Genomic DNA, 27,921 nt, shown 5'->3' on the forward strand with positions numbered 1-27,921 from the left:
TTATTTAAAAAAAAAAAAAAAAAACAAGCTCCAGCTCATTCTTGAATGATATGAACTACACTGTATTATAAAGTCCTTTTGCCAGTCTTCAGAGTATAGGAATAATTTTATCTAATTTAGATGTAAAAACTGGGAAAATGCAAGACTTGAAAGAGTAGCTCTTACCTTTTTATTCTGTAACAATAAAATGGCAGTTTAATAATCCTGGTATTTCCTACAGTAATTATCACTGTAATAATTTAAGCACCAAAAACTCCTAATCAAATGTTTCCTGTTTTGTAGACTACGGGAATACACAAGCCTTTCATACCATTCCCACATTTATTCATCTCTTGTATCTAAATCTTTAAAAAGCTGAATATTTAAAATGCACTAAAGAAAATTACTTTTCCCTTTTCTTTTTAGGTGAGTGTTCCAAAAGTGGGGTAAATTCAGCTTCCTCACTGTGTTTCCTTTTCTTTTTTTTCTTCTTATGGTCACTCTGGTAACCACTGGAGTCACTGCCTTGGAAAACAGGATCCTGGTCCTGATCTTCCTGGTGCCTTTTCTTCTTTTTTGGCTCAGCCTTCCAGAGGCCATTCACATTATCAATCTGCAGGTCTGTCTCTTTCTTCATTGTGGCATCTGCACAATCTGCTAACTCTCTGTTATCACTTTCCACTTCATATGATTCTGGGTCTTTCTTCTTTTTCTTTTTCTTCTTCTTGAGAGGTTTTTCAATAATTTCTTCAGTACCAGTTTCTGTTACTTCTTCAGAAACTGCAGAGCACTTGGTTTGTAAACTAACAGTTGAAAAAATTTACAGAGCAATAAACAAAAAGAATACAATGAGATCAAGAATATACCAAGTGTTTTTTTTTTTTTTTTTTCTAAATAACAACAGCAGTACAAGATATAGACGTATGGCATAAATTTCCAATATTCTATCTTGTTATCCCTTAGCCCATTAAAATGTAGCTTCTAAATTTTGGTTTGGTTTAGAAAAATTAGGTCACAATAAACATCACCACACCCAGGCTTATTAAACAACTGACGAGTGATAAAATATATATTTCCATTATCTGTGAAATTAATGGAGTTTCTAACTCTCAATCCTCATTTTTTTTCCCATAACCGTGCTTGAAGCAGTATTACCTTCAAAGTTAAGAGTTAACACTAAAATAAAAACAAGGATCAGTGGAGTAGGCCTCTCTCTGGAACTGCAGAGTCCTATACAGAAACCTTAGCTATGTATGACTAAGTAATTTCAATGAGGTAACTTTAATACTACACAAATAAAGCACACATTCCTATCATCACAGAAAGTTCTATTGGACAACTGTTCTAAAACTTTAACTCATAGTCTTAATATTTTTTTAGATTTTGCCTTGATTATTAACACCAGCAATATTCCCAAAGCTTTTTTTTCCTTCACTCCATTAAACTTGGCTCCCATCGAACCAAGCTCAAGATGACAGTTCTTAAAAGAATTTTAATACAAAAAAGATTCAGAAATTATCTACCTGGCATAATGACAAAAATCAAATTTTTGTTTCAACTGTGTAAAAATAAGAGGCTAATAGTTATGCAGTATGATCAAGCTTTTGTTAAAAAAATTAAACTAGAAAATAGACTGATTAAAATAGGGAACAGCTAGATGTGTAGAGCTTTAGAATATTCAATGTAAATAGGAATCTTAAGTGCTGTGACAAAGTATTGACTTTATGGTTTGAAGCATGAATATTCTAATTTTATTTTAAAAGAGGGCCTTATATTCTCTAAATCATCAGAATTAAATAGAAATCATTAAGTATCAAAATTCAAAATAATGTGATTAGGAACTGACCTGGTGGTATTTAATTTTCCCCGAATGCAGAATACTCCAGCAGCATCTGAGTCCAAACGAAATACTTCAAATTCTAGTTCATCACCCACGTTTATCGTCAGGTTCTGCCACTGCTCTGCAGGCATCTGCTCAGGTTTAGGGATGGAGGCATTGAAACACCCATGTACTAAACAGCCAATGTGGCTGGAAGACACTTTATTAACTGTACCCTGGGAAGAAAGGAAAGGGAAAAGAAAAAAGTAACATCAAGAAATCCAAAGAGTTTAAAAGGTAAATAAAACTTTATAAGCTTCAAACTGATCTTCAAAGAGAAAACATCAAAATATGGTGTAATTTGATATGGAAAAAGTTTTTCAATTAAAATTTACATGTTATACTAAACCATCATTTTAGAACACTGTAGAGTTTAGAGAAAGCTCAAACTTTACTAAATGATTGCATATCAACTGCCTAACTGGATAAAAAAAACAAAAACTCCTTAGCTCCCGCCACAGGATTCCCTGGGGAATAGATTATAACCATATTGAAACCAAGCAGAAAATACTCTTTGATATGACCTAAATGTGAAAAGACCTCAAGGCAGGAAGCATATGCTTTCTATAACTAGGATCCACATTATATTTCTATCAACAGTCTGAATTTCAAAGCTTAAAGAGCATTCTTTAACTTTAGCATGATGTAAGCAATGTATCAGAAGACAGCTTACCCTTCCTATGTAGAACTTGAGCATGGCTATTTTGACTGAATCACAATAACATTTTTAGAAGCTTTAAAACTAAAGTATGTGCTATATGATTTTAAGCTTAAAGTTTAAAAAAAAAAGCCTTAGTTTTTTCTTCCCCTAAGAATCAATATATATAACATATAAATGAACATCTGAAGTATTTTTTTTAAATCATGTATTTTAAATTTGGAGATTAACATGTATAGAGCCTTGTTTAATGTTGGCAACTCCTTATACATAGAAAATTCTTTGGGTGTCATTATCAGGAGTCTGGACAAACCACAGTGCATCTATACAATGGAGTACTATTCAGCAGTTAAAAAAAAAAAAAAATTACCAAGCCGGTGACAAGACATGGAAGAACCTTAAATGCATACTGCTAAGTCAGAGGTGGCAAGCTGAAAAGGCTGCATACAATATGATTCCAACTATGAAGTTCTGGAGAAGGTAAACTTATGGAGACACTAAAAAAGATCAATAGTTGCCAGGTTTCAAGAGGAGGGATAGAGGGAAAAGGATAAGTAGGTAAAATACAGAGAATTTTTAGAGCAGTGCCCAATTATTCTATAGAATACAGTAATGGGGGACACATGTCATTGTGTGGTACATTCCAGGGGTTTTAGAATGTACAAGAAAGAAAACTAATTCTACACTTTTTAAAAAAATAATAATGTATCAATATCAGCTTAACTGTAGCAAATGTTACCACACTAATGCAAGATGTCAATAATAGGAGTAACTGTGTGCACTGCGGTGGGGGAAGGACTTACTTTCAACTCAATTTTTCTGTAAATCTAAAACTGCTATAAAACAATAAAGCCTATCAGTTTAAGATAATAGGAAAAGGAAATTCTTTTCACTATAGAGTTCTGGAACAACTGAATATAACCATATGAATAAGAAAATGGATCTCAAGGGCCTATTTCACACTACACACAAAAATTAAGATTGGTCATATATCTAAATGGAAAAGCGAAAACTGCAAAATTCTACAAGGCTTACAGAAACTATCTTCACAATCTAGGAGTAGGCAAGTTTCTTATACAGGATCCAGAAAGCAGTAACCATAAAAATATGACAAATTGGACCTCATCAATATTAAAAACTTCTGTTTATGAAATGATACCATTACAAGTTAAGAGACAAGTCACAGACTGGGGGAAAAGAGTCACAATACATTTATCTGAAAAGGATTTGTAGGAAGAATATAAACAGAACTACTCTACCTCAATAATACAAAAACCCAATTAAAAATGGGGAAAGCACTTGAATAGGCCCCTTACTGAAACACATGAAAGAGCTTAAAGGAGAAATGCAAATTAAAATCATAAGGAGAAACTAGTATATGCCCGTAAGTAAAATTAAAAGACAAAACCAAATGCTGCTTCTAGTTTTTCCTAGGAGAAATGAAAATGTACATTCACAGCTTTATTCATAATGGCTTCATACTGGAAACAACCCAAATGTCAATCAGTAAAGATGGGCAATTAAATTATGATACATTCATACAACTGAATACCATGAGCAACAAAGAGAAATAAACTACCACACCAAACAGCATGGATGAATGCAAAAACATGTTGAGCAAAAGAGGTCAGATTTTCAAACACTGTATAATGAAAAAGTCCATTAATATGAAATTATAGAACAAGCAAAACTAATTTTATAATATATGCAATCAGAACAGTGGTTGTATCTGGAATAGAGAGGACTGACCTGGAAAGGGCAGGAGGCTTGTTCCAAAATAGAATGGTATATATGCTCTTATCAGAATTCACTGAACTGCACACTATGATCTATGTATTTTGTTGTATGTAAACTATACCTCATATTAAAAAAACTGAAACGAACTGTCCAAATTTATTTGAAGACTGGACCTTATTGTAGGAAATAGAGTAAAAGGACGGAGTTTTTTTTCATTTCATACTTTCTGTATAGTATGGTATTTCTATGTGTACATTTACAGTAACTTACACAAAGCTGGTAAGTGTGGGAATTTAAGTACAAATCTACTGCCAACTTTATCAGAGAAGAAAAGCTATACTATAACCATACTATTGCCATGGAGGCTGGTTGTGGGATCCCAGTTGGGCAGGCCCAAGATACTTGTTTAATTGATTCTGAAAAATTTTTAAATTAGAAGTGCCTTTTGGATAAAATTTGACCTGTATTTATTAGCGATAAAGGGTTAATAGTTCTTAAAAAAATAAACATGTGTATATATATTTATATGTATGTGCAACAAGGCATATACACAGAACTGCTGGCAGAAGAGAAAGGCAAGTGCAGAGCATAATGGGATATATAGTTCAGTCAACTTCACAAAAATCTGTATTTCCAGATTCCTCTTGAAAAACTAAAAGACCTATCCCACAGGGCCTGTATTCCCATGGCACATTATAGGTGCCTTGACCTCATCCTTAATTCACTTTCATTACCTGCCTGGTCCCACAACCCTTTGAATTTTCAATTCCTCTGATTACTACACGATTTGAATCCTTTATAAAAGAAACTATTTGTGTGTAATTGAGAAATAATAAACTAATAATAATTTTTTTTTAACAGCTTAAGATCATTCTGGTGCTATCCAAAGAATAAATTCTGAGACACATTCTTTCCACATACATGTGAGTTTTAGGAGAATGGAGTTTAAAAACTTACCAATGTTGAACTGATGGTAAATTTTTTTCTTTAAATTTTTAGAAACCAATAATAGTAATCGATTTGCTTCCCAAGTCTCTTAAAATTTTCCAAATTATATTACTATACAAGTATACAAAGAAAGCTTAAAAAATATACATATATATAAAAATACATACCATAAGCTTTTGCCCCGGTTCAGGACAGAAAATAATAAAATCTGCTTCAATGTTAAGATGAATGTGTCCTTGATCATCATAAATATCTCCCAGTTCACCCACTACTTTGATGTTATCATATGCAATGGGGACACCTAAAAGGCTATTAAAAAAGAAAAAAAAAATTTTTATCCTCTTTTAAACTAGGCCATTATCATACTGATTAAATATACTGAGTCCAAAAATTATACACCTCTTAAATATAACCACACATGCCAAAACACAAGAGCATATGATTAATCCCTAACTACCTGAGTAATTCAATTTCACCAAAGGGTTCCAATATACTAAGTTAAAAATGATTATTCAAGATAGGTACCGAGAAACAAAATGTCCAATTATGCATAAGCAATAGGTTGACCTATTAGCTATGCATTTGAATTCTAGTCATGCTAGAATGAGACAAAAAAAAGACTTGCAAGAAAAATGTCTCTATTTCTGAGTATAACTGAATCAAGGCAATTTTGGTATTATCCACCATTACTGAATTTCTATACTAGATGGTCCATAGTAAGAGAAGTATTGGAGTCACAGGTGAAGCCCCTAAATATTAAAGCCAATAACATAAGGGAGAAAAATCCTCAAACTACAACTGTTAGTAATAAATAGAAATGTTAATAAGTGAAATATGTAGTCTTATTTATCAAGAACTGATTTTGCTACTTTAGTCTACATAGTATGACAGGATTAGGGGGCAACTACTATTTCAAAATGTCATTTCCAAATACTTAAACTTTAACTACTAAGGAGGCACACCTGGTGGCTTCACTACCACACCCACTACTTCTACTTGTTGAAGAAAAGTTCCCAGACTCCCCAAGGCAAGGCTGAAATCACTCCTCCTGCACTCCTAGAAGACACTATGGCACAGCGTCATCATTGAATTTAATCTCATTTTATTGACTATCTGTGTATCTTTGCATTCCATACACAAATCTAAGGCCCTTGAGAGCATAGAACATTTCTGTTGAACTCTACTAAATTTCTAAAACTATTCACACAGCACAAGAGAAAGAATTTATCCCTAGTAGCTGTTGCTTAAATAAAACAGCCAGGAATCACTGGAAAGGAACTTTAATAACTATCAAATCAAGAGGACCATAAACTCAGAGACTTAACTCAGAGACTTCCTCCAGAAAGCATTTTTTTCAACTGTTAATTTCTGCATATGTTTTCCCAAGCAGGAACTACATCACTAGGACAATCTTAGAGGCACAGAAAACCCAGAAGTCTACATGACCTCTGAATGAGGGAACAAATGGGTTTGTAAATAGGTGGACATAGAATCTAGTTCTAAATATATATAAATATCTAGATATATATATGTCTGTGCATATACTTATTTATATATTTATATATACACACATGCACGCACACACACACACACACATATACATCAGCATAAAGTCATGTTTGCATCATTTTAATATACATTAAAACTTCCAGGAATGTAGTAGCAAATTCAAGGGTGGATTATTAAGTAGGGAACTCTACTGAGAACTACTCATTACTTCAGAAAAGCATTTCACCAGCGGAGACACTGTATGTGTTCTCTGAGTTGTCAACTCAAAACCCCTGCGTCAATCCACCCTTGTAACAGACACACTGACGATTCTAGGTATCAGTGCAAACTAGTCATCCTTGAGCATTATCACACTGAAACATATTTTATGGTATTATGTTGGAGCACTTACAGGTTTGTTTTTTTTTTTTCCAATTGTGAAGGTAGGTTATATTACCTTTAAGTTTCAATTCACAGTAAAGATGTATTTTCATGATAGTAAAGATAGTAATGCAAACTATTTCCTATAAGAGAGAGGTATTGGGTTCTGTAGGGTTCAAAATTGGTAACTTGGGAATGTGACCATAGAGCCTAAACCCAAAAGGATTTGGGTAAATACATGAAACCCTGAGAAACCATTCATTGGACATCTAAATTTTTTTCCAAATAAAATACTGAAAATATTGATTACGAAACATAACGTTTATCTACTTCTGTCTTATTACGGAAAAAGTAAAGATAAATTTGGATCTGTTCATAAACATGTTTTATGCTTACTGAAAGATTGTACCATAGAGGGGGACTGACCTTAGGAAGGAGGGACTCTGTGAGGGCAACGAGGGGAGAGAAGACCTGCCCCAGGCTCCCCAGGTTGGGGGGGCTGCACTGACAAGACAAATCCCCATAACATTTGGTTTTGAAAACCGGAGGGGCCTGGCTTCTCCCGTTTTTTTGTTTCTGGTTTGTTGTTGTTGTTTTTTAAACAATCAACAGGACTTAACACCTAGAGCTTTAAAAATCAGCAGCCTCAATACATTAAGAGGCAGGAGGGGGACAGAAAACAGAGTCCCTGCCCTTAAAGAGACAGAACAGACAGTCCCGCTGAGATAGAGCAAAGCAGCAGCAGTTTGAAAAATGCCTGGGGTATACAGGAAAGAGATTTATTTAATAATCTCAGAGCATGGGCTGAAGAAGCAGGGAACTTCAGGAGATTTCTCCAAGAACAAAAGAGCTGGTGGGCACCACTTCCCTCCCCAACACCTGCCCCCAGCCTAAATACAGGGACAGCTGCAGGACCCAGCACAGCACAACAATCTACACCTAGCTTGCTAGAAGCATGCCCCAGCCACACATTTATGTGGATCCACCCCCTCCAGCCCTCTGCAGCTTTCCCAGGCGGCTTTAGCTCCCCTCCCATAGCAGATCAATGTAGTAGACCTTGCTGGTACTGGATGCAGCACAACCAGCTCCCTTGTTCTCCTGCAGATCTTGGCTGAAGCCCATTCAAAGCAGTGCCACAAGCCCCAACAGGGGCCAGCACCACTCCAAAGTGACACTTGCCCCTGGGAGAGGGAAAGTAACAGCACACACCAGTCCAGCTGCAGCCCCAGCAGTGGATTGGGGACAGACATTGGTCTAACTGCAGACCCAACCCACCAGCAAAAGCTGCTCAGGTGACCACACAGGGAAAGCACCCTTGAGTTTGGTGCTTCCACAGCTCTGGCAAAAGACTGCTCTGGCTCAATTCAAGCCCAAGGTGGTCCCAGACTAGCCCACTAACAACACATGGACCAAACCCTGCCCACACAGGCAAAGAGAGCCATTGCAGACGACTGGACTGAAGGAAAACATGTCTCAGCCACAAAAGCAGGGCACACACAACACACATAATAGACACCCCTGAACTGCCACGTTCTGGTGAATAGGAAACATTGCACTGCAGGGCATTACAAGACCTCTTGTATTTAAGGGCATTACTTTCAAGAGCAGATGACTTTCCTAACAGACACAGAATTAAACAAAATGAGAAGGAATATGTCCCAAATGAAAGAACAGTACAAATTCACAAGAAGAGAGCTAAACGAAATGGGATAATATACTTGATAGAGAAAATAATGATCATAAAGATGATTACTGGATTTGAGAGAAGAGTGGAAGACATCAGTGAGACCCTCAACAAAGAAACAGAAAACATAAAAAAGAAACAATTAGATATGAAGAACTTAATAAGTGAAATTAAAAATACCCTAGAGGGAATAAATCATAGCTGGAGGATGCAGAAGAATGGATCATCAACCTTGAGGACAGCATAATGGAAAGCAATCAAGATGAACAGAAGAGAGAAACAAATAATAAAAAATGAAAATGGATTAAAGGAACTGAGGACACTATCAAGTATAATAACATTTACATTATGAGGATCCCAGAAGGAAAAGAGACAAAAGGGAGCAGAAAATTTATTTGAAGAAATAATAGCTGAAAACTTACTGAGTCTGGGGGAGGAAACAGACATCTAGATCCGGAAGGCATAGAGCGCCCCAGACAAAAGCAACCTAAAATGTCCACACCAAGACACACAGTAATTAAAGTGGCAAAAAATGATAAAAAGAGGATTTTAAAAGCATCAAGAGAAAAGAAAACAGTTACATATAGAAAACTCCATAAGGCTATCAGTGGAGTTTTCAGCAGAAACATTGCAGGTCAGAAGAGAGTGGCTTGATACATTCAAGGGAAAAGAAAAAAAAAAAAAACCCAGCCATGAGGATACTCTATTCAGAATAGGAGAGAGAAAGGATATCTCAGACAAACAAAAGTTAAAGGAACTCATCACTAGTAAACATAATAACAAACATAAGAAAGTAATCAATAATAATACAATAATAGTAGAGGACTTTAATACCCCACTTCCATCAATAGATACATCATCCAAACAGAAAATCAACAAACAGTGACTCTGAATGACACACTGGAACAGATGGATCTAACAGATAAATGCAGAACATACCATCCTAAAACAGGAAATATACATTCTTTTCAAATGCACACAGAATATTCTCCAAAATAGGTATGTTAGCTCACAAGTCTCAACAAATTCAAAAAGACTGAAGTCATACTATGCATCTTTTCCAACCTTAATGCTATCAAAGTAGAAATCAACCAGAAGAAAAAAATCTAAAAGAACACAACTAAGTGGAGATTAAGTAACATGCTACTAAACCGTGAATGTGTCAGTCAAAAAAATCAAAGAGGAAATAAAAAATTACACAAAGACAAACGAAAATGGGGGCGCCTGGGTGGCTCAGTCGTTAGGCGTCTGCCTTCGGCGCGGGTCGTGATCCCGGGGTCCTGGGATAGAGCCCCGCATCAGGCTCCCTGCTCCGTGGGAGGCCTGCTTCTCTCTCTCCCACTCCCCCTGCTTGTGCTCTCTCTCTTGTTGTCTCTGTCAAATAAATAAATAAAATCTTAAAAAAAAAAAAGACAAACGAAAATGAAAACACAATGGTCCAAAATGTTTTGGGGATGCAGTAAAAGCTGTTCTAAGAGGGAACATTATAGCACTACAGGCCTACCTCAAGAAACAAGAAAAATCTCAAACTAACGTTACACCCAAAGGAGCTAGAAAAAGAGCAAACAAAACCCAAAACCAATAGCAGGAAGGAAGTAACAAAGATTAGAGCAGAAATAAAATAAAAACTAAAAATAGAATAGATCAATGAAACCAGGACCAGGTTCACTGAAAAGATTAACAAAACTGATAAACCTTTAGCCATACTCTTCAAAAGAGAGAGAAAATTCAAACAAAATCAGAATTGAAAGAGGAGAAATAACCAACATCAGAGAAATACAAAGCATTTTAAGACATTATTAAAAAATTAAAAATATATAAAATAAAAATATATAAAATATAATTAAAAATTATATACTAACAAATTGGACAACGTAGAAGAACTGGATAACTGCGTAGAAACTTACAACCACCCAAAACTAAACAAAGAAGAAACAGAAAATTTGAACAGACTACCAGCAATGAAATTGAATGAATAACCTAAAAACTCCCAACAAACAACAGTCCAGGACCAAATGACTTCACAGGTAAATTCTACCACACATTTCAATACTTAATACTTACTATTCTCAAACTATTCTAAAAAATAGAAGAGTAAAGAAAGCTTCCAAATTCATTTGGAGGCCAGCATTATACTGATACCAAAAAGACACCACAAAAAAGAACCACAGGCCAGTATTTCTGATGAACATAGATGCAAAATTCCTCAACAAAATGTTAGCTAACTGAATCCATCAATACGTTAAAGAAATTATTCACCATGATCAAGTGTGATTTATTCCTGTGAAGCAAGAGAGATTCAATATTTGCAAATCAATCAATGTGATATACTGCATCACAAAGGGAAAGAATAAAAACTGTATCATTTCAGGGCACCTAGGTGGCTCAGTTGGTTAGGCATATCTGCCTTTGGCTCAGGTCACGATCTCAGGGTCCTGGGATCGAGTCCTGAGTCAGGCTCCCTGCACAGTGCAGAGGAGCTTCTTCCTCTCCTTGTGCCCCTCCCCCCTGCTCATGTGCATGGTTTCTCTCAATGGATAAATAAAATCTTAAAACAAAACAAAACGAAAAAACCCTGTTATTTCAAATGATGTATAAAAGGCATTTAACAAAGTGTTACAGCCATTTAGGACGAAAAGCCTCAACAAACTAGGTTAGAGGGAACATACCTCAACATAATAAAGGCCATATATGAAAAACCCACAGCTAATATCATACTCAAGTGAAAAACTGAAAGCTTGTCCCCAAAGAACAGGAAGAAGACAAAGATGTCCACTCTCACCACTTTTATTCAACAGAGTACTGGAAGTGCCAACCACAGAAATCACACAATGAAAAGGAAAAAAAGGCATCCAAATTGGTAAGGAATAAACAAAAATTTCACTCACTGTATGTGACATGATACTATACATAGAAAACCTGAAAGACTCAGGGAGCCTGGGTAGCTCAGTTGGTTAAGCGTCTGCCTTTGGTTCAGGTCATGATCTCAGAGACCTGGGAAGGAGCCCCACGTCAGGCTCCCTGCTCAGCAGGGAGTCTGCTTCTTCCTCTCCTGCCTCTGCACCCCCACCTCAACTCATGCTCTTGCTCGCATGCACTCTCTCAAATAAAATCTTTAAAAAAAGAAGAGAAAGCCTGAAAGACTCCACCAAAAAACTACTAGAACTGATAAATGAATTAAGTAAAGCCACAGAATACAAAATGAACATACAGAAATCTGCTGCATTTTTATACACTAATAATGTAGCAGAAACAAATTAAGAAAACAATCCTACTTAAAACTGCACCAAAAATAGTAAAACGCTTAAGAATAAACTTAACCGGGAAGCTGGGCAAGATGGCAGAGGAGTAGGAGACCTGGATTTCGTCTGGTCCCAAGAATTCAGCTGGATAGGGATCAAACCATTCTGAACACCTACCAACTCAACAGGAGATCGAAGAAAAGAATAGCAACAACTCTCTGAACAGAAAAGCGACCACTTTCTGGAAGGTAGGACGTACGGAGAAGTGAATCCGAGGAGATATTTGGGAGGATAGATGGCGGGGGGGAGGCGGCCTCCATCAGCCGCATCCGGCAAGTGATAGAGCCACGGAGCACAAAACTGGAACTTTTAGAAGTCTGCTCCGCTGAGGGACGTCGCTCCAGTGGCTAAGCGGGGGGTGGAACCCTCGCGGGACAATGTGGTCTCAGGACCCTCGGGGTCAGAGAAAGACCAGGGGTGCCTGAGTGCGGCAGAGCTCCCAGGTATTGGAGCAGGCTCTCAGCTCGGTGTTGCCATAAGCTGTGATCCGCGACACAGTCAGGCCACTGCTCTTCCAGCAGGGACCCAACAAGCGGCAGATCCGGGGAGACTCCCCTTCCTCCCCCGGGAGGAGTGGCGCAGGAACACACCGCAGGGATCTGCTGGGTTTGGAGACTCCACACGGGGTCGGGTGCCAGAGATAGAAATGCTTGGTCACAGGCCTGGTGAGCACGGAGTGCGGCCAGAGACCGGGGCGACAGGAGTGATTGACTGCTTTTCTCTGGCGGCTCACAAAGTGGGGCCCCGAGTTCTTGGCTCCTCCGGGGTGGAGACAGGAGGCCACCATTTTCACTCTCCTCCTCCAAAGCTGTACGGAAAGCTTGCAGGGAACAAAAGCTCCCAAGAGCGAACCCGAGCAGATTACTTAGCCTGGACCAGCAAGGGCGGGGCAATTCGGCCTTCAGCAAAGACATTTGGGAACCATGGCAACAGGCCCATCCCCCAGAAGATCAGCAAGAACAGCCAGCCAAGACCAAGTTTACCCATCAATGAGAACAAGAGAACTCCAGAGCTAGGGGAATACTGCACACAGAATCCATGGCTTTTTTACCATGATTCTTTAGTCTTTCAAAGTTAATTTTTTTTAACTGTCTTTTTTTTCTAGTTTCTTTTTCCCTGTTTCAACCAACATCTTATCAATCTTTTTAAAAAACATTTTTATTTTTCATTTTTAGAGTCATATTCTATCCCTGCAGAGTAGTTACCCTTATTTTTGGCAGATATATATAAGTTGTTCTCTCTTTAAAATGTTGAGATACAGTTTCTTCTAACAGATCAAAATATACCCTAAATCTCTAGTGTATGGCTTTGTTCTAGTCTCCTGTCTGATCACATTCTCTCCTTTTTTTAAACCCTCTTCTTTCTTTTTTCAAACAACTTATCTTATCAATTCCTTTTATAAAATTTTTATAATTTTCATCTTTACAGTCATATTCCATCCCTTCATCTTATTAACCCTTATTTTTGTACATACGTAAGTTTTTCTTTCTTTAAAATTTTGGGAGGCACTTTCTTCTAACAGACCAAAATACACCCAAAATCTAGTGTGTGGCACTGATCTATGCACCAGCCTGATCATATTTGATCATATTCTGTTTTTTTGTTTTGTTTTGTTCTGGTTTTGTTTGTTTTTATGTTTTTTCTTTCTTTCCCTTTCTTTTCCCCTGGTTTCAGGTCTTTTCTGATTTGTTTAGAGTATATTTTCTGGGGACGTTGTTACCCTGTTAGCATTTTGTTCTCTCATTCATCTTTTCTCCTCTGGACAAAATGACAAGATGGAAAAAATCACCTCAACAAAAAGAACAAGGGGCAGTACCGACTGCCAGGGACCTATTCAATACGGACATTAGTACAATGTTGGAATTAGAGTTCAGAATGATGATTTTAAATATACTAGCTGGGCTTGAAAAAAGCATGGAAGTTATTAGAGAAACCCTTTCTGAAGAAATAAAAGAACTAAAATCTAACCAAGTTGAAATCAAAAAGGCTATTAATGAGGTGCGATCAAAAATGGAGGAACTAACTGCTAGGATACATGAGGCAGAAAAGAGAAGTAGTGATATAGAAGACCAAATGATGGAAAATAAAGAAGCTGAGAAAAAGAGAGATCAACAACTACTGGATCACGAGGGCAGAATTCGAGAGATAAACAATACCATAAGATGAAACAACATTAGAATTGGGATCCCAGAAGAAGAAAGAGAGAGGGGCTGCTTAAGGTATAATGGAGCAAATTATAGCAGAGAACTTCCCTAATTTGGGGAAGGAAACAGGCATCAAAATCCAGGAAGCACAGAGAACACCTCTCAAAATCAATAAAAATAGGGCAACACCCCGACATCTAATAGTAAAACTTATGAGTCTCAGAGACAAAGAGGAAATCCTGAAAGCTGCTCGGGAGAAGAGATATGTAACGTACAATGGTAGAAACATTAGATTGGCAACAGACCTATCCACAGAGACCTGGCAGGACAGAGAGGACTGGCATGATATACTCAGAGCACTAAATGAGAAAAATACACAGCCAAGAATACTATATCCAGCTAGGCTGTCATTGAAAATAGAAGGAAAGATAAAAAGCTTCCAGGACAAACAAAAACAAAGGAATTTGCAAACACAAAACCAGCCCTACAAGAAATATTGAAAGGGGTCCTCTAAGCAAAGAGAGAGCCTAAAAGCAACATAGACCAGAAAGGAACAGAGACTGGGCGCCTGGGTGGCTCAGTTGGTTAAGCGACTGCCTTCAGCTCAGGTCATGATCCCAGGGTCCTGGGATCAAGTCCCGCATCGGGCTCCCTGCTCTGCGGGGAGCCTGCTTCTCCCTCTCCCACTCCCCCTGCTTGTGTTCCCTCTCTCACTGTGTCTCTCTCTGTCAAATAAATAAAAAAAATCTTAAAAAAAAAAAAAAAAAAAAAAGAAAGAAAGGAACAGAGACAATATACAGTAACAGTCACCTTACAGGCAATACAATGGCACTAAATTCATATCTTTCAATAGTTAACCCAAATGAAATGGGCTAAATGCCCCAATCAAAAGACACAGACTAACAGATTGGATTAAAAAACAAGACCCATCAATATGCTGTCTGCAAGAGACTCATTTTAGACCCAAAGACACCCACACATTGAAAGTGAGGGGGTGGAAAACCATTTACCTTGCTAATGGACACCAAAAGAAAGCTGGAGTGGCAATCCTTATATCAAATTAGATTTTAAACCAAAGACTGTAATAAGAAATGAGAAAGGACAGTATATCCTACTTAAAGAGTCTATCCAACAAGAAGATCTAACAATTGTAAATATCTATGCCCCTAACATGGGAGCAGCCAATTATATAAGCCAATTAATAACAAAAGCAAAATACAGTAATAGTGGGGGACTTTAACACCCCCTCACTGAAATGGACAGATCATCTAAGCAAAAGATCAACAAGGAAATAAAGACTTTAAATGACACACTGGACCAAGTGGACTTCACAGACATATTCAGAACATTCCATCCCAAAGCAACAGAATACACATTCTTCTCTAGTGCCCATGGAACATTCTCCAGAATAGATCACATCCTAGGTCACAAATCAGGTCTCAACCAGTACCAAAAGACTGGGATCATTCCCTGCCTATTTTCAGACCACAATGCTTTGAAACTAGAACTCAATCACAAGAGGAAAGTCGGAAAGAACTCAAATACATGGAGGCTAAAGAGCATCCTACTAAAGAATGAACGGGTCAACCAGGAAATTAAAGAAGAATTTAAAAAATTCATGGAAACCAATGAAAATGAAAACACAACTGTTCAAAATCTTTGGGATACAGCAAAGGCAGTCCTAAGAGGAAAGTATATAGCAATACAAGCCTTTCTCAAGAAACAAGAAAGGTCTCAATACACAACCTAACCCTACACCTAAAGGACCTGTAGGAAGAACAGCAAATAAAGCCTAAACCCAGCAGGAAAAAGAGAAATAATAAAGATCAGAGCAGAAATCAATGAAATAGGAACTAAAAGAACAGCAGAACAGATCAACGAAACTAGGAGCTGGTTCTTCAAAAGAATTAAAAAGACTGGGCGCCTGGGTGGCTCAGTTGGTTAAGCGACTGCCTTCGGCTCAGGTCATGATCCTGGAGTCCCTGGATCGAGTCCCGCATCGGGCTCCCTGCTCGGCAGGGAGTCTGCTTTGCCCTGCGACTCTATCCCCTCTCATGTGTTCTCTCTCATTCTCTCTCTCTCAAATAAATAAATAAAACCTTAAAAAAAAAAAAAAAAAAGAATTAACAAGACTGATAAACCCCTGGCCAGACTTATCAAAAAGAAAAGAGAAATGGCCCAAATCAACAAAATCATGAATGAAAAAGGAGAGATCACAACACCAAAGAAATACAAACAATTATAAGAACATATTATGAGCAACTATATGCCAGCAAATTAGATAATCTGGAAGAAATGGATGCATTCCTAGAGATGTATCAACTACTAAAACTGAACCAGGAAGAAATAGAAAACCTGAACAGACTAAGGAAATTGAAGCAGTCATCAAAAATCTCCCAACAAAAGCCCAGGGCCAGATGGCTTCCCAGGGGAATTCTACCAAACATTTAAAGAAGAATTAATACCTATTCTTCGGAAACTGTTCCAAAATAGAAATGGAAGGAAAACTTCCAAACTCGTTTTACGAAGCCACCATTACCTTGAACCCCAAACCAAAGATGCCATCTAAAAGGAGAATTACAGACCAATATCCTTGATGAACATGGATGCAAAAATTCCTACCAAAATACTAGCCAGTAGGATACAACGGTACATTAAAAGGACTATTCACCACGACCAAGTGGGATTTATCCCTGGGCTGCAAGGTTGGTTCAACATCTGCAAATCAACCAACGTGATACAATACATTAACAAAAGAAAGAAAAAGAACCAAATGATCCTCTCAATAGATGCAGAAAAAGCATTTGACAAAGTACAGCATCCTTTCTTGAACAAAACTCTTCAGAGTATAGGGATAGAGAGTACATACCTCAATATCATAAAAGCCATCTATGAAAAACCCACAGCAAATATCATTCTCAATGGGGAAAAACTGAGAGCTTTCCCCCTAAGGTCAGGAACACGGCAGGGATGTCCACTATCACCACTGCTATTCAACATGGTATTAGAAGTCCTAGCCACAGCAATCAGACAACAAAAAGAAATAAAAGGCATCCAAATTGGCAAAGAAGAAGTCAAACTCTCACTCTTTGCAGATGATATGATACTTTATGTGGAAAACCCAAAAGACTCCACCCCAAAACTGCTAGAACTCATACAGGAATTCAGTAAAGTGGAAGGATATAAAATCAATGCACAGAAATCAGTGGCATTCCTATACACCAACAACAAGACAGAAGAAAGAGAAATTGAGGAGTTGATTCCATTTACAATTGCACCCAAAACCGTAAGATACCTAGGAATAAATCTAACCAAAGAGGCTAAGGATCTTTACTCAGAAAACTATAAAATACTCATGAAAGAAATTGAAGAAGACAAAGAAATGGAAAAACGTTCCATGCTCATGGATTGGAAGAACAAATATTGTAAAAATGTCTATGCTACCTAGAGCAATCTACACATTCAATGCAATCCCCATCAAAATACTGTCCACTTTTTTCAAAGAAATGGAACAAATAATCCTAAAATTTGTATGGAACCAGAAAAGACCAAGAATAGCCAGAGGAATGTTGGAAAAAAGCAAAGCTGGCGGCATCACAATTCCAGACTTCCAGCTCTATTACAAAGCTGTCATCATCAAGACAGTATGGTACTGGCACAAAAACAGACACACAGATCAGTGGAACAGAATAGAGAGCCCAGAAATGGACCCTCAACTCTATGGTCAACTCATCTTCGACAAAGCAGGAAAGAATGTCCAATGGAAAAAAGGACAGTCTCTTCAACAAATGGTGTTGGGAAAATTGGACAGCCACAGGCAGAAGAATGAAACTGGACCATTTCCTTACACCACACACAAAAATAGACTCCAAATGGTTGAAAGACCTCAATGTGAGACAGGAGTCCATCAAAATCCTAAAGGAGAACACAGGCAGCAACCTCTTCGACCTCAGCCGCAGCAACTTCTTCCTAGAAACATCGCCAAAGGCAAGGGAAGCAAGATAAAAAGTTTTGCACAGCAAAAGAAACAGTCAACAAAACCAAAAGACAACCAACAGAATGGGAGAAGATATTTGCAAATGACGTATCAGATAAAGAGCTAGTATCCAAAATCTATAAAGAACTTCTTAAACTCAACACCCAAAGAACAAATGATCCAATCAAGAAATGGGCAGAAGACATGAACAGACATTTTTCCAAAGAAGACATCCAAATGGCCAACAGACACATGAAAAAGTGCTCAACATCACTGGGCATCAGGGAAATCCAAATCAAAACCTCAATGAGATATCACCTCACACCAGTCAGAATGGCCAAAATTAACAAGTCAGGAAACGACAGATGTTGGCGGGGATGCAGAGAAAGGGGAACCCTCCTCCACTGTTGGTGGGAATGCAAGCTGGTGCAGCCACTCTGGAAAACAGTATGGAGGTTCCTCAAAAAGTTGAAAATAGAGCTACCATATGATCCAGCAATTGCACTACTGGTATTTTCCCCAAAGATACAAATGTAGGGATCCGAAGGGGTATGTGCACCCCGATGTTTATACCAGCAATGTCCACAATAGCCAAACTGTGGAAAGAGCCAAGATGTCCATCAACAGATGAATGGATAAAGATGTGGTATGTATATACATACACATACATACATACACACACACACACACACACACACACACACACACACAATGGAATATTATGCAGCCATCAAAAGGAATGAGACCTTGCCATTTGCAATGACGTGGATGGAACTGGAGGGTGTTATGCTGAGCGAAATAAGTCAAGCAGAGAAAGACATGTATCATATGACCTCACTGATATGAGGAATTCTTAATCTCAGGAAACAAACTGAGGGTTGCTGGAGTGGTGGGGGGTGGGAGGGATGGGGTGGCTGGGTGATAGACACTGGGGAGGGTATGTGCTATGGTGAGCGCTGTGAATTGTGCAAGACTGTTGAATCACAGATCTGTACCTCTGAAACAAATACAACATATGTTAAAAAAAAAAGAAAAGAAGATAACAGGAGGGGAAGAATGAAGGTGGGGGAATCGGAGGGGAAGACGAACCATGAGAGCCGATGGACTCTGAAAAACAAACTGAGGGTTCTAGAGGGGAGGGGGTTGGGAGGATGGGTTAGCCTGGTGATGGGTATTAAAGAGGGCACGTTCTGCATGGAGCACTGGGTGTTATACATAAACAATGAATCATGGAACACTACATCAAAAACTAATGATGTAATATATGGTGATTAACAATAAAAAAATTAAAAAAAAAAAAAAAAAACTTAACCAAGGAGGTGAAATACTTGTACTCTGAAGACTATAAAACACTAATGAAAAACTGAAGAGAGGGTGCCTGGTTGCCACAGTTGGTTAAGCGTACCCGTCTTGGTTTCAGTTCAGGTTGTGATCTCTGGATCATGAGATGGTGCCCTGCATCGGCTCCACACTCAGCACAGCCTGCTTAAGTTCCTTTCCCCCTCTCCCTCTGGCCCCCACCACCGTGTCTCTCTAAAATTTTAAAGAAACTGAAGACAACACAAACAAATGGAAAGATAGTCCAAGCTCATGAATTGGAAGAACCAATATTATTAAAATGTCCATATTCTCCAAAGTAATCTATAAATTTAATGCAATCCCTATCTAAATCCCAACAGAATTTTTCACAGAACTAGAACAAATAATCCTAAAGTTTCTAAGAGAGCATAAAAGACCCTGAATAGCCAAAACAATCCTGAAGAACAACAAAACTGGAAGTATCACAATCCCAGATTTCAAGTTATACTACAAAGTTATAATAACAAAAACAGTATGGTAGTGCCACAAAAACAGACACATAAGATCAATGGAACACAACAGCCCTTGAAACAAACCCATGATTATATGCTCAATTAATCTTCAACAAAGGAGGCAAGACTATCCAATGGGAAAAAGGCAGTCTCTTCAACAAATGGTGTTGGGAAAACTGGACAACTACATGTGAAACAATGAAACTGGACCACTTTCTTACCATATACAAAAATAAACTCAAAATGGATTGAAGACCTAAATGTGATACTTGAAACCATAAAAATCCTAGAAAAAAGCAAAGGCAGTCATTTCTCTGGCATCAACTCTAGCAACATTTTTCTAGATAGGTCTCCAAAAGGAAGAGAAACAAAAGCAAAATAAACTACTAGGACTACATCAAAATCAAAAGCTTCTGCATAGCAAAGGAAACAATCACTAAAAGTAAAAGACAACCTAACGAATGGGAGAAGATATTTGCAAATGACATATCTGATAAAGAATTCATATCCAAAATATATAAAGAACTTATATAAGTCAATACCAAAAACCCCCAAATAATCCAATTAAAAAATGGGGGAAAAAAGCATGAACATTTTTCCAAAGACATACCGATGGCCAATATACACAAGAAAAGATGCTCATCATCACTCATCATCAGGGAACTGCAAATCAAAACCACAATGGGGTATTCACCTCATACCTGTCACAATGGTCAAAATCAAAAATACGAGAAACAAGCGTTGGCAAACGTGGAGAAAAAGGAACCCTTGTGTACTTTTGTTGGAAATCAAACAGGTGCAGCCACTGTGAAAACCAGTATGGAGGTTCCTCCAAGAATTAAAAACAGAATTACCATATGATCTAGTAATTCCACTATCAGGTGTTTACCCAAAGAATATAACAACACTAATTCAAAAAGATATATGCATCCTTTGTTTATTACAGCATTATTTACAATAGCCAAATTATGCAAGTAGCCTGAGTGTTCATCAACAGATAAACTGATAAAGAAGCGGTGTCTATATATAATGGAATATTACTCAGCCACAAAAAAGAATGAAATCTTGCTATTTGCAACAACATGGATAGATGGAGAGGGTATAATGCTAAGTGAAGAGAGTCACTCAGAGGAGGACAAATACCACATGATTTTAGTCAGATGTGGAATTCAGGAAACACAAATGAACAAAGAAAAAAGGGACAAGCCAAGAAACAGACTCTTAACGAAAGAGAACATACTGATGGTTACCAGAGGGGAGGTGGGTGAGGGGATGGGTGAAATAGGTGAAGGGGATTAAGAGTCCACTTATCATCATGAGCACTGAGTAAGGTATAGAATTGTCAAATTATATTGTACACCTGAAACTAGTACTGCTTACTACTTAGTTTTCATGAGAAAGTAAAGTTTCTAAGCATTAAGAATTCTAACAAATGTCAGGCACCTGGGTGGCTCAGCAGGTTAAGCGTCTGCCATTGGTTAAGCATCTGCCTTCAGCACAAGTCATGATCCCAGGGTCCTGGGATCGAGTCCTGCATCGGGCTCCTTGTTTAGCAGGGAGCCTGCTTCTCCCTCTCCCTGTGCCACTCCCCTGCCTGTGCTCTCTATCAAATAAGTAAATAAAAATTTTAAAAACAAATAAAAATAAAAATAATTCTAACAAATGTCATTAAGACTACCGGAGGGGCACCTGGGTGGCTCAGTCAGTTAAGCGTCCAACTCTTGGTTTCAGCTCAGGTCATGATCTCAGGGTCATGGGATCAAGCCCCGCACTGGGCTCTGCACTCAGCATGGAGTCTGCTTGGGCTTATCTCTTTCCCTCTCCCTCTCTTCCCTGCACACGCCTGCTCTCGATCTCTAAAAATAAAATAAATAAAGTCTTTAAAAAGACTACTGAAAAAAAAAAAAAAACTACTGGAAATAATGAGGGAAGCAACTGTGTATGTAAGGGAAATAAGATATGTGTTTTTGGTAAGAAAGTATGAGGAATGGAAATACATTTTTGTTGAGAGGGAAAAAAGTAATGTCCTAAAATGAGACTCATTTAAAGAGGGAAAACAGGAGAAAATCTTAATGTAAAAAATAAAAATTTTTTAAAAGTTATAAGAAGTCTGTGAAAAAGAAATATTTGCAAAAGAATGTGTGGTCAGGATGAAGACTGGAATTAATAGTTTTAAAAGTACACTGGTCGATGGACTCTGAAAAACAAACTGAGGGTTCTAGAGGGGAGGGAGTGGGAGGATGGGTTAGCCTGGTGATGGGTATTAAAGAGGGCACATTCTGCATGGAGCACTGGGTGTTATGCACAAACAATGAATCATGGAACACTACATCGAAAACTAATGATGTAATGTGTGGTGATTAACATAACAATAAAAAAATGTTTAAAAAAAAAAGTACACTGGTTTAAGACTGGAGTTTGGTTTTTCACTCTGTTGAAATGACAGGGTTTCCCTGGAATACTTGGTCTGCTCTTGATGGAAAAATGTAAAAGGTTTTTCCTTTATCTGTCCAGAAAAAAACAAAGTTTGCTATTAGGTCTTTAATTACTTAATAAATCTATATCTTCTCAATATTAAAAAAGCTAAGTTTTGCTAACAACTATGTAACCTTCTGTATTTGCCTTTAGAATCTCTTACTGCCATCTACGTTAAGTAAGTTTTAAGTTTTGTAATGATCTGTGGTCCTTTTTAGGCGTGTGCTTTATTTTTTTTTTCAGATTTTATTTATTTTAGAGAGAGTGCACACAGGAGAGCACAAGCAGGAAGAGGAACAGAGGGAGAGAGGGAGAAACAGACTCCCCACTGAGCAGGAAGCCCTATGTGGGGCTGAAGGCAGACGCTTAACTGAGACACGCAGGCGCCCCTAAGCATGTGCTTTATTTATTTTCTTCTTTTCAAAGATTTTATTAATGTATTTGACAGAGACACAGCGAGAGAGGGAACACAAGCAGGGGAGTGAGAGAGGGAGAAGCAGGCTTCCTGCCAAGCAGGGAGCCTGATGCGGGGCTTGATCCCAGGATTCTGGGATCATGACCTGAGCAGAAAGCAGACGCTTAACAACTGAGCCACTCAGTGCCCCTAAGCATGTGCTTTAAAACCTTCTGATACTTTTAACAAATTTCTCAAAATTCAAATTCTAAAAGAAGTCTTTTTAACTAATAAGGCTTATTTATTTGATATGTAAATTACATGGGAAGCATTGTCAGATAAGTGATGATTAATCTTTTCAGGTTATATTGCATGGGTGAATGCTATGAAATTCCTAAAGTTTTAATATATCCTGGTATAACCTCATTACTTGTAATTCTGATTACTGAAGTACTGTCTATCACAGAAATATTTCCTTGTCAACTGCACTATAATGAAATTTCGTATGATCTTTAACCAAGGCCTTTTTTGAGTCTTTTGTTATTTACAGTTACTATTCTGATGCTCTTACAAATTTGTTTCATCTTCAAGGAGAACCACAGAGACGACTTTGACAAACACAGGTTTCTGATACACTAAAGATCACAAACTAAGCCAAGTAAGAATTACTGGGAATAATGGGAAAACTGTATTCAAACTGAAAAAAAAAATTAGTAACATGAGACTGAATGAATCGAGGAAGATGATCATAGTTTTTTATGACTCTTGTTTGAAACATCACTGGTTCTCTAATGTTTGCTCTTCAGGATTTAAGGAAATATTTATCTTTTTCTCCCTACCTGATTTCTCCAGAATTCAGAAACTCTGAGTATTCTTACCTTCATGGCAATTATAGTTATTTGCATAAGTTCACGAAGAATCTCTTCTTTTAACAGGTCACCTTTAGAAAAATTGATTCTATTACCAAGGCTTTGACTGGAATGTCCTATTTGAGAAAGACATGCATAGACTCAGATGACCAGACAGTTTTAAGGAACTAAGGTTGATTTTATGAAGCCAGTGAAGCCCCCTGGAATAACTGGCATAGCTGGTACTTTGCTTACAGAGTTCCCAGGAGCCTTACCAGGTAAACAAGGAAGGTCACCTACTGACAGGCTCAGGAACATCAGGATATTTGGGGGACCCCAAGAAGCGAGGAAATAATCAGATCCTTAAAGGTACTGAAAGTGTTGGCAAGTACTTGGCTTGGCTCTTAGCCTTGAATGGCTAATTCCTTATGAAAAGTTCCAGCAAAGCAGATCTGAAAGAACATGCAGCCAGTCACTATTCTTGTACTTACGTAAATATTTAGGCCAAATTTGTTAAAAATGGACTTGTTTTACAAACAAATTAGTCTTAATCTGGCTATTGCTGATGGAAACGAGGGTGATTTTTGGAGAGAAAAAATTAGGTCTCAATAATGTATCTTTATGGGGGTTAGATTCTAGTTCTGATTAATTGTCCTCAAATGTTTATTGTTTACCTTTAACACTGGGCTGGATCCTGAATTATTCTGGTTTCCTCAAATATCTGGATTTCTACCTACTTACACACTTACATGCCTGACTCTGAAAGCTCACCTGCAGGACCAGCTCCTAAAATGAGACAACTGTTTAACTGAACTGACCTGATTTACCTCGTTATGAAATGTGGAATAAGATGTTAAGACTATACATTAGAGTTCCAAAAAAAAGGCCTCTATGAAGGATGGGGGCTCAACTTAATATTAAGGGTTATCTGCAATCGGACACAAGGGAATTTCATTCCTCAAAATCCTCATCAATCCCACCTTTTCAGCAGGAAGTGGCTGGAGTCATTCCTGTCACTCAAGAATGAGGAATGATGAAAAGCCATGGTGGTATGGGGACCAAACCGCTATTGTTTTGTTGCCAAATGAATATCTGCCATGTCTACTGACTCTCAAACATTTGTCTTATTGCCCCAGCCTCACACTGCTGATGTCCCTCCTCCTTGCCTCAGGAAGCGTCTCCCTGTTGGGGGCCACCACTTATACTGAAATTCACAATTGCTTTGATGTACATGCCGTACACACCGTTCGGGCCATAAAGATGTTGGGGGTAAAGGGCATGAATGCTGAAATACCGACCCCATGTTTGGCCCTCCATCTTGTTCATGTCCGAGTGATGACCTCCCTCAGGGCTACGGGTTCCAGGTCCCCTGGAGGTTAATGTGTCCTGACCAGAATATGGGAAGGCTCATTCTGATCTTCCTTGAAGTTATTTAGATAACTAGTAGGGGTAACATACTTTCCTCCCCCCTCTTCCTGAGCACATGTGGCGCCACAAAGTCTGTTAAGCGTTAGACCTCTGATCTCACCACAATGCCCTCTGCACATCCCTTCGCACTCTATAAATATGAACCAAGGTCCAGACACTGTGGAGAATAGCTGTGCGGCTGCCTGGATCATCACCTGCCCAATTCCCCCTGTCAGTAAATTACCTAGAATAAAACTCTGTGTGCACTGTATGGAGTCACCTGCTTCATTTTCCAATCTCAAAGTGCCTTCTCAGTTTGGGGGATACTTTATTGTCCCTCTTCCACCTCCCAACACTCCCTTTTTCTCATTTCTTAAAGTGAAGCAAGTCCTCCTGATTCTACAGGATGGCCCCAAAGTCTGTAAACCTACCTATACATGATAAATGGTTGAATGACATTACAAATCTTGATATGTTCAATGGGTGGTCCCTAATTAGAAATGCATAGTTCGATGTGTGCTGCTTTACTTGCACTGAATAAGTCAGTCTTTACCACACTGGGGTATTGGGGTGCTCCAGTGTGGTAATGGGGGTTGGAGGACGGGAGAGTGTAGAGTGGGCAATCCTCATCTGTTCATAGTGCAACCTGCTCCGCATGACCACACTGTCCCATTCAGTTACAGAAATTATCAGTCAGTTCCTTCTATCTCTGGTGTAATGGCACTGACTGGAGAGGCTTCCCCCTAGCCTGTCAAGTGGAGGCACTGATTGGTTCCAGAAAGTGGTAAAATACATGACACACTACCTCTTCCCAGACTTTATGACCATTTTTATATCCTTATATCAAATCCATACTCTCTCGTCATTTTCTCTTGCACAACTGTAACAATCCCTTAATTGGTCTCCATGTCTCCAGTCTCACTCTCCTTAAGCCAGCAGCTAATGCTACCAAGCGTGGCTTCTTAAACTGAATATCCGACTGTCCCAGAGATCTGATATGTACTACTCTCTCCAGGGCGCACCAAATTTCAGAGTTGGAGGACACCGAGAGGATGAAGTGCTAAGCCTGCTTAAGCAAACAGAAAAAGGAAAACAAAAACAAACCTAGCAGACAGTAAGGAAAGAGAAAAATGTCCATCTGAGTTGTCCACCCCCCCTCCCCCGCTGTCTGTATCCTCCTGTCCAACTGCAGGCAATGTCTTTCCCCTAAACATGCACCTTACTCCAGTTACACAGTACTTACAATTCTCTGACCAAAGCAGTCTATTTTATATATGCTATCCATTTGTGTATGCCACTTTTTTTTGCCTTGAATACTACCATCTCAAAGAACCCTTTTCCTATTAAGTTGTTCCTCAAAGGTCCTAATATCACATTCACTACTCTTCCTCTTAAGGATTTAGATTTCTGTCAAATTTTAACACTTCACTGGATTTATCTGGCTTACATTTCTATCTTTATTAGAGCTTACAGTTTCTTGGAACAGGGATCTTGTTTTTTCTTTGTTGTTGTTTTTTTAATCCTAAATCCCTAGTATACAGAATAGGCACACAAGTGTGCTGGCGTTCGGAGTAAGCTGTACATTCTAGATTTGCTTGATTCTTAAACCTGTTCAGGATCCCTTGAGTAAGTGAACACTTTGGATAGTTTGCCCAAGAAAACGGACTGCAAATTTCCCAGAGGGGAGGGGAGGTCATGAAATTCCTGAAGAGCAATAAGGAATCCCTAAGGATTCCACTCATCCTAGTTTTAGAACCCTTGCTTTTGAGGCAAAGTAGTCTACTGCAGTATTAAAGTACACACGCTCCCTCCCTCCCTCTGACCCTCCACTTTTGTAATTCCAAGTTTTTTCTGAATATATTAATTTAAATGGACCACAAAGTTTTTCACCCTCAAACCCGACAATAGGCCAGTTAGACTAATTAAACTGTTCTTAAAAACAAAACAAAATTGTACTTTCCTCATCTATGATCAGGTCCAAGACAAAAGAACCCAGCGAAAGTACCAGAGCCAAAATAAACAACAGAAACTGTCTTTCATGGTTTACAAATAAACGACTGTATTGCTTTATGTGCAAAATTTCTCTCATTCTGAGAGAGAATCTACTTAAGTACTGCATTCGAAACTTCCAGTGTTCACACACAGAACTGGGCCTACCGGGTCTCTAGACCCCTTCTTACCCCTACACGCCAGTTCTAGAACAAGCTTCTCCACCCGCTCCACCGACACATTTCACATCACCTTTACGTTTCCCTTCTTGCCTATAAAATGGACCTGTACAGATCCCGACTAGGGAGATACGGGCCTCTGGGGCCGGATGAAGACTCCAGAACGCCTCGAGCCTAAGCCCCAGGTGGCCGGCGCGTTCTTTCCCATTCACCCCTTTTTCTGTTACGCCATCAGCACGTTCTACCGCCGCCCTCTCCTGTGCCTAAAAGAAGGCAGGCGTTACGGCGTTGTCCGCTCGGCGGGGGAAAAGACTAAGAGGCTGGTACCTCTCGGAATAGCGTAGGAGCTCCGCATCTAGCTGTTCCCGGATACCGGTGCGTTTCCGGTTAAGGTAGCGCGGCGACAGGGCGATGTGTCTTCGGTGCGGGCCTGCCACCAGGCAAGAGTAGCGGCTATTCACGAGCGCACAAGCGGCAGCGTAAGTCGGCAGCTCCAGGCAGGGCAAGACGCCGGCCTGTCCCACAACCGGCCCCTCAGAGGCCGCCTTTGGCGGCGGAGCCTCTGAACAACCCGCAGCCATGCGGCTTGTCAGGTTTCCCGCGGCGCGCACAGCTGACGCAGGCATAACCGGCTATCTCAGG

The 27,921-nt window shown here is 38.9% G+C and overlaps 1 protein-coding gene across 1 annotated transcript; it reads right to left on the reverse strand.

Annotated features, from left to right (window-relative positions):
* On the reverse strand, nt 1-27,879 carry POLR1F (RNA polymerase I subunit F). The gene is made up of 4 exons (XM_021689727.2): nt 27,607-27,879; nt 5,369-5,510; nt 1,826-2,034; nt 1-782 (listed from the first exon to the last, which is right to left on the reverse strand). Exons 1-4 carry the CDS (start codon nt 27,858-27,860, stop codon nt 383-385), a joined length of 1,005 nt encoding a protein of 334 aa, XP_021545402.1. The 5' UTR covers nt 27,861-27,879; the 3' UTR covers nt 1-382.
* Nucleotides 27,880-27,921: the final 42 nt, after the last annotated feature.

Source organism: Neomonachus schauinslandi, chromosome 12 (genome assembly GCF_002201575.2).
Source record: "Neomonachus schauinslandi chromosome 12, ASM220157v2, whole genome shotgun sequence".
Classification (NCBI taxonomy): domain Eukaryota; kingdom Metazoa; phylum Chordata; class Mammalia; order Carnivora; family Phocidae; genus Neomonachus; species Neomonachus schauinslandi.

Bases quoted from the DNA above. Each gene is read 5' to 3' on its own strand.
- POLR1F (XM_021689727.2), bottom strand. From the start codon at position 27,860: ATGGCTGCGGGTTGTTCAGAGGCTCCGCCGCCAAAGGCGGCCTCTGAG. The intron at 2,035-5,368 runs GTATGTATTTTT...CTTTCTTCCCAG, and splicing joins AACCGGGGCAAAAGCTTATG to GGTACAGTTAATAAAGTGTC. The intron at 783-1,825 runs GTCAGTTCCTAA...TTCAACTGTTAG, and splicing joins GGAAAATTAAATACCACCAG to TTTACAAACCAAGTGCTCTG.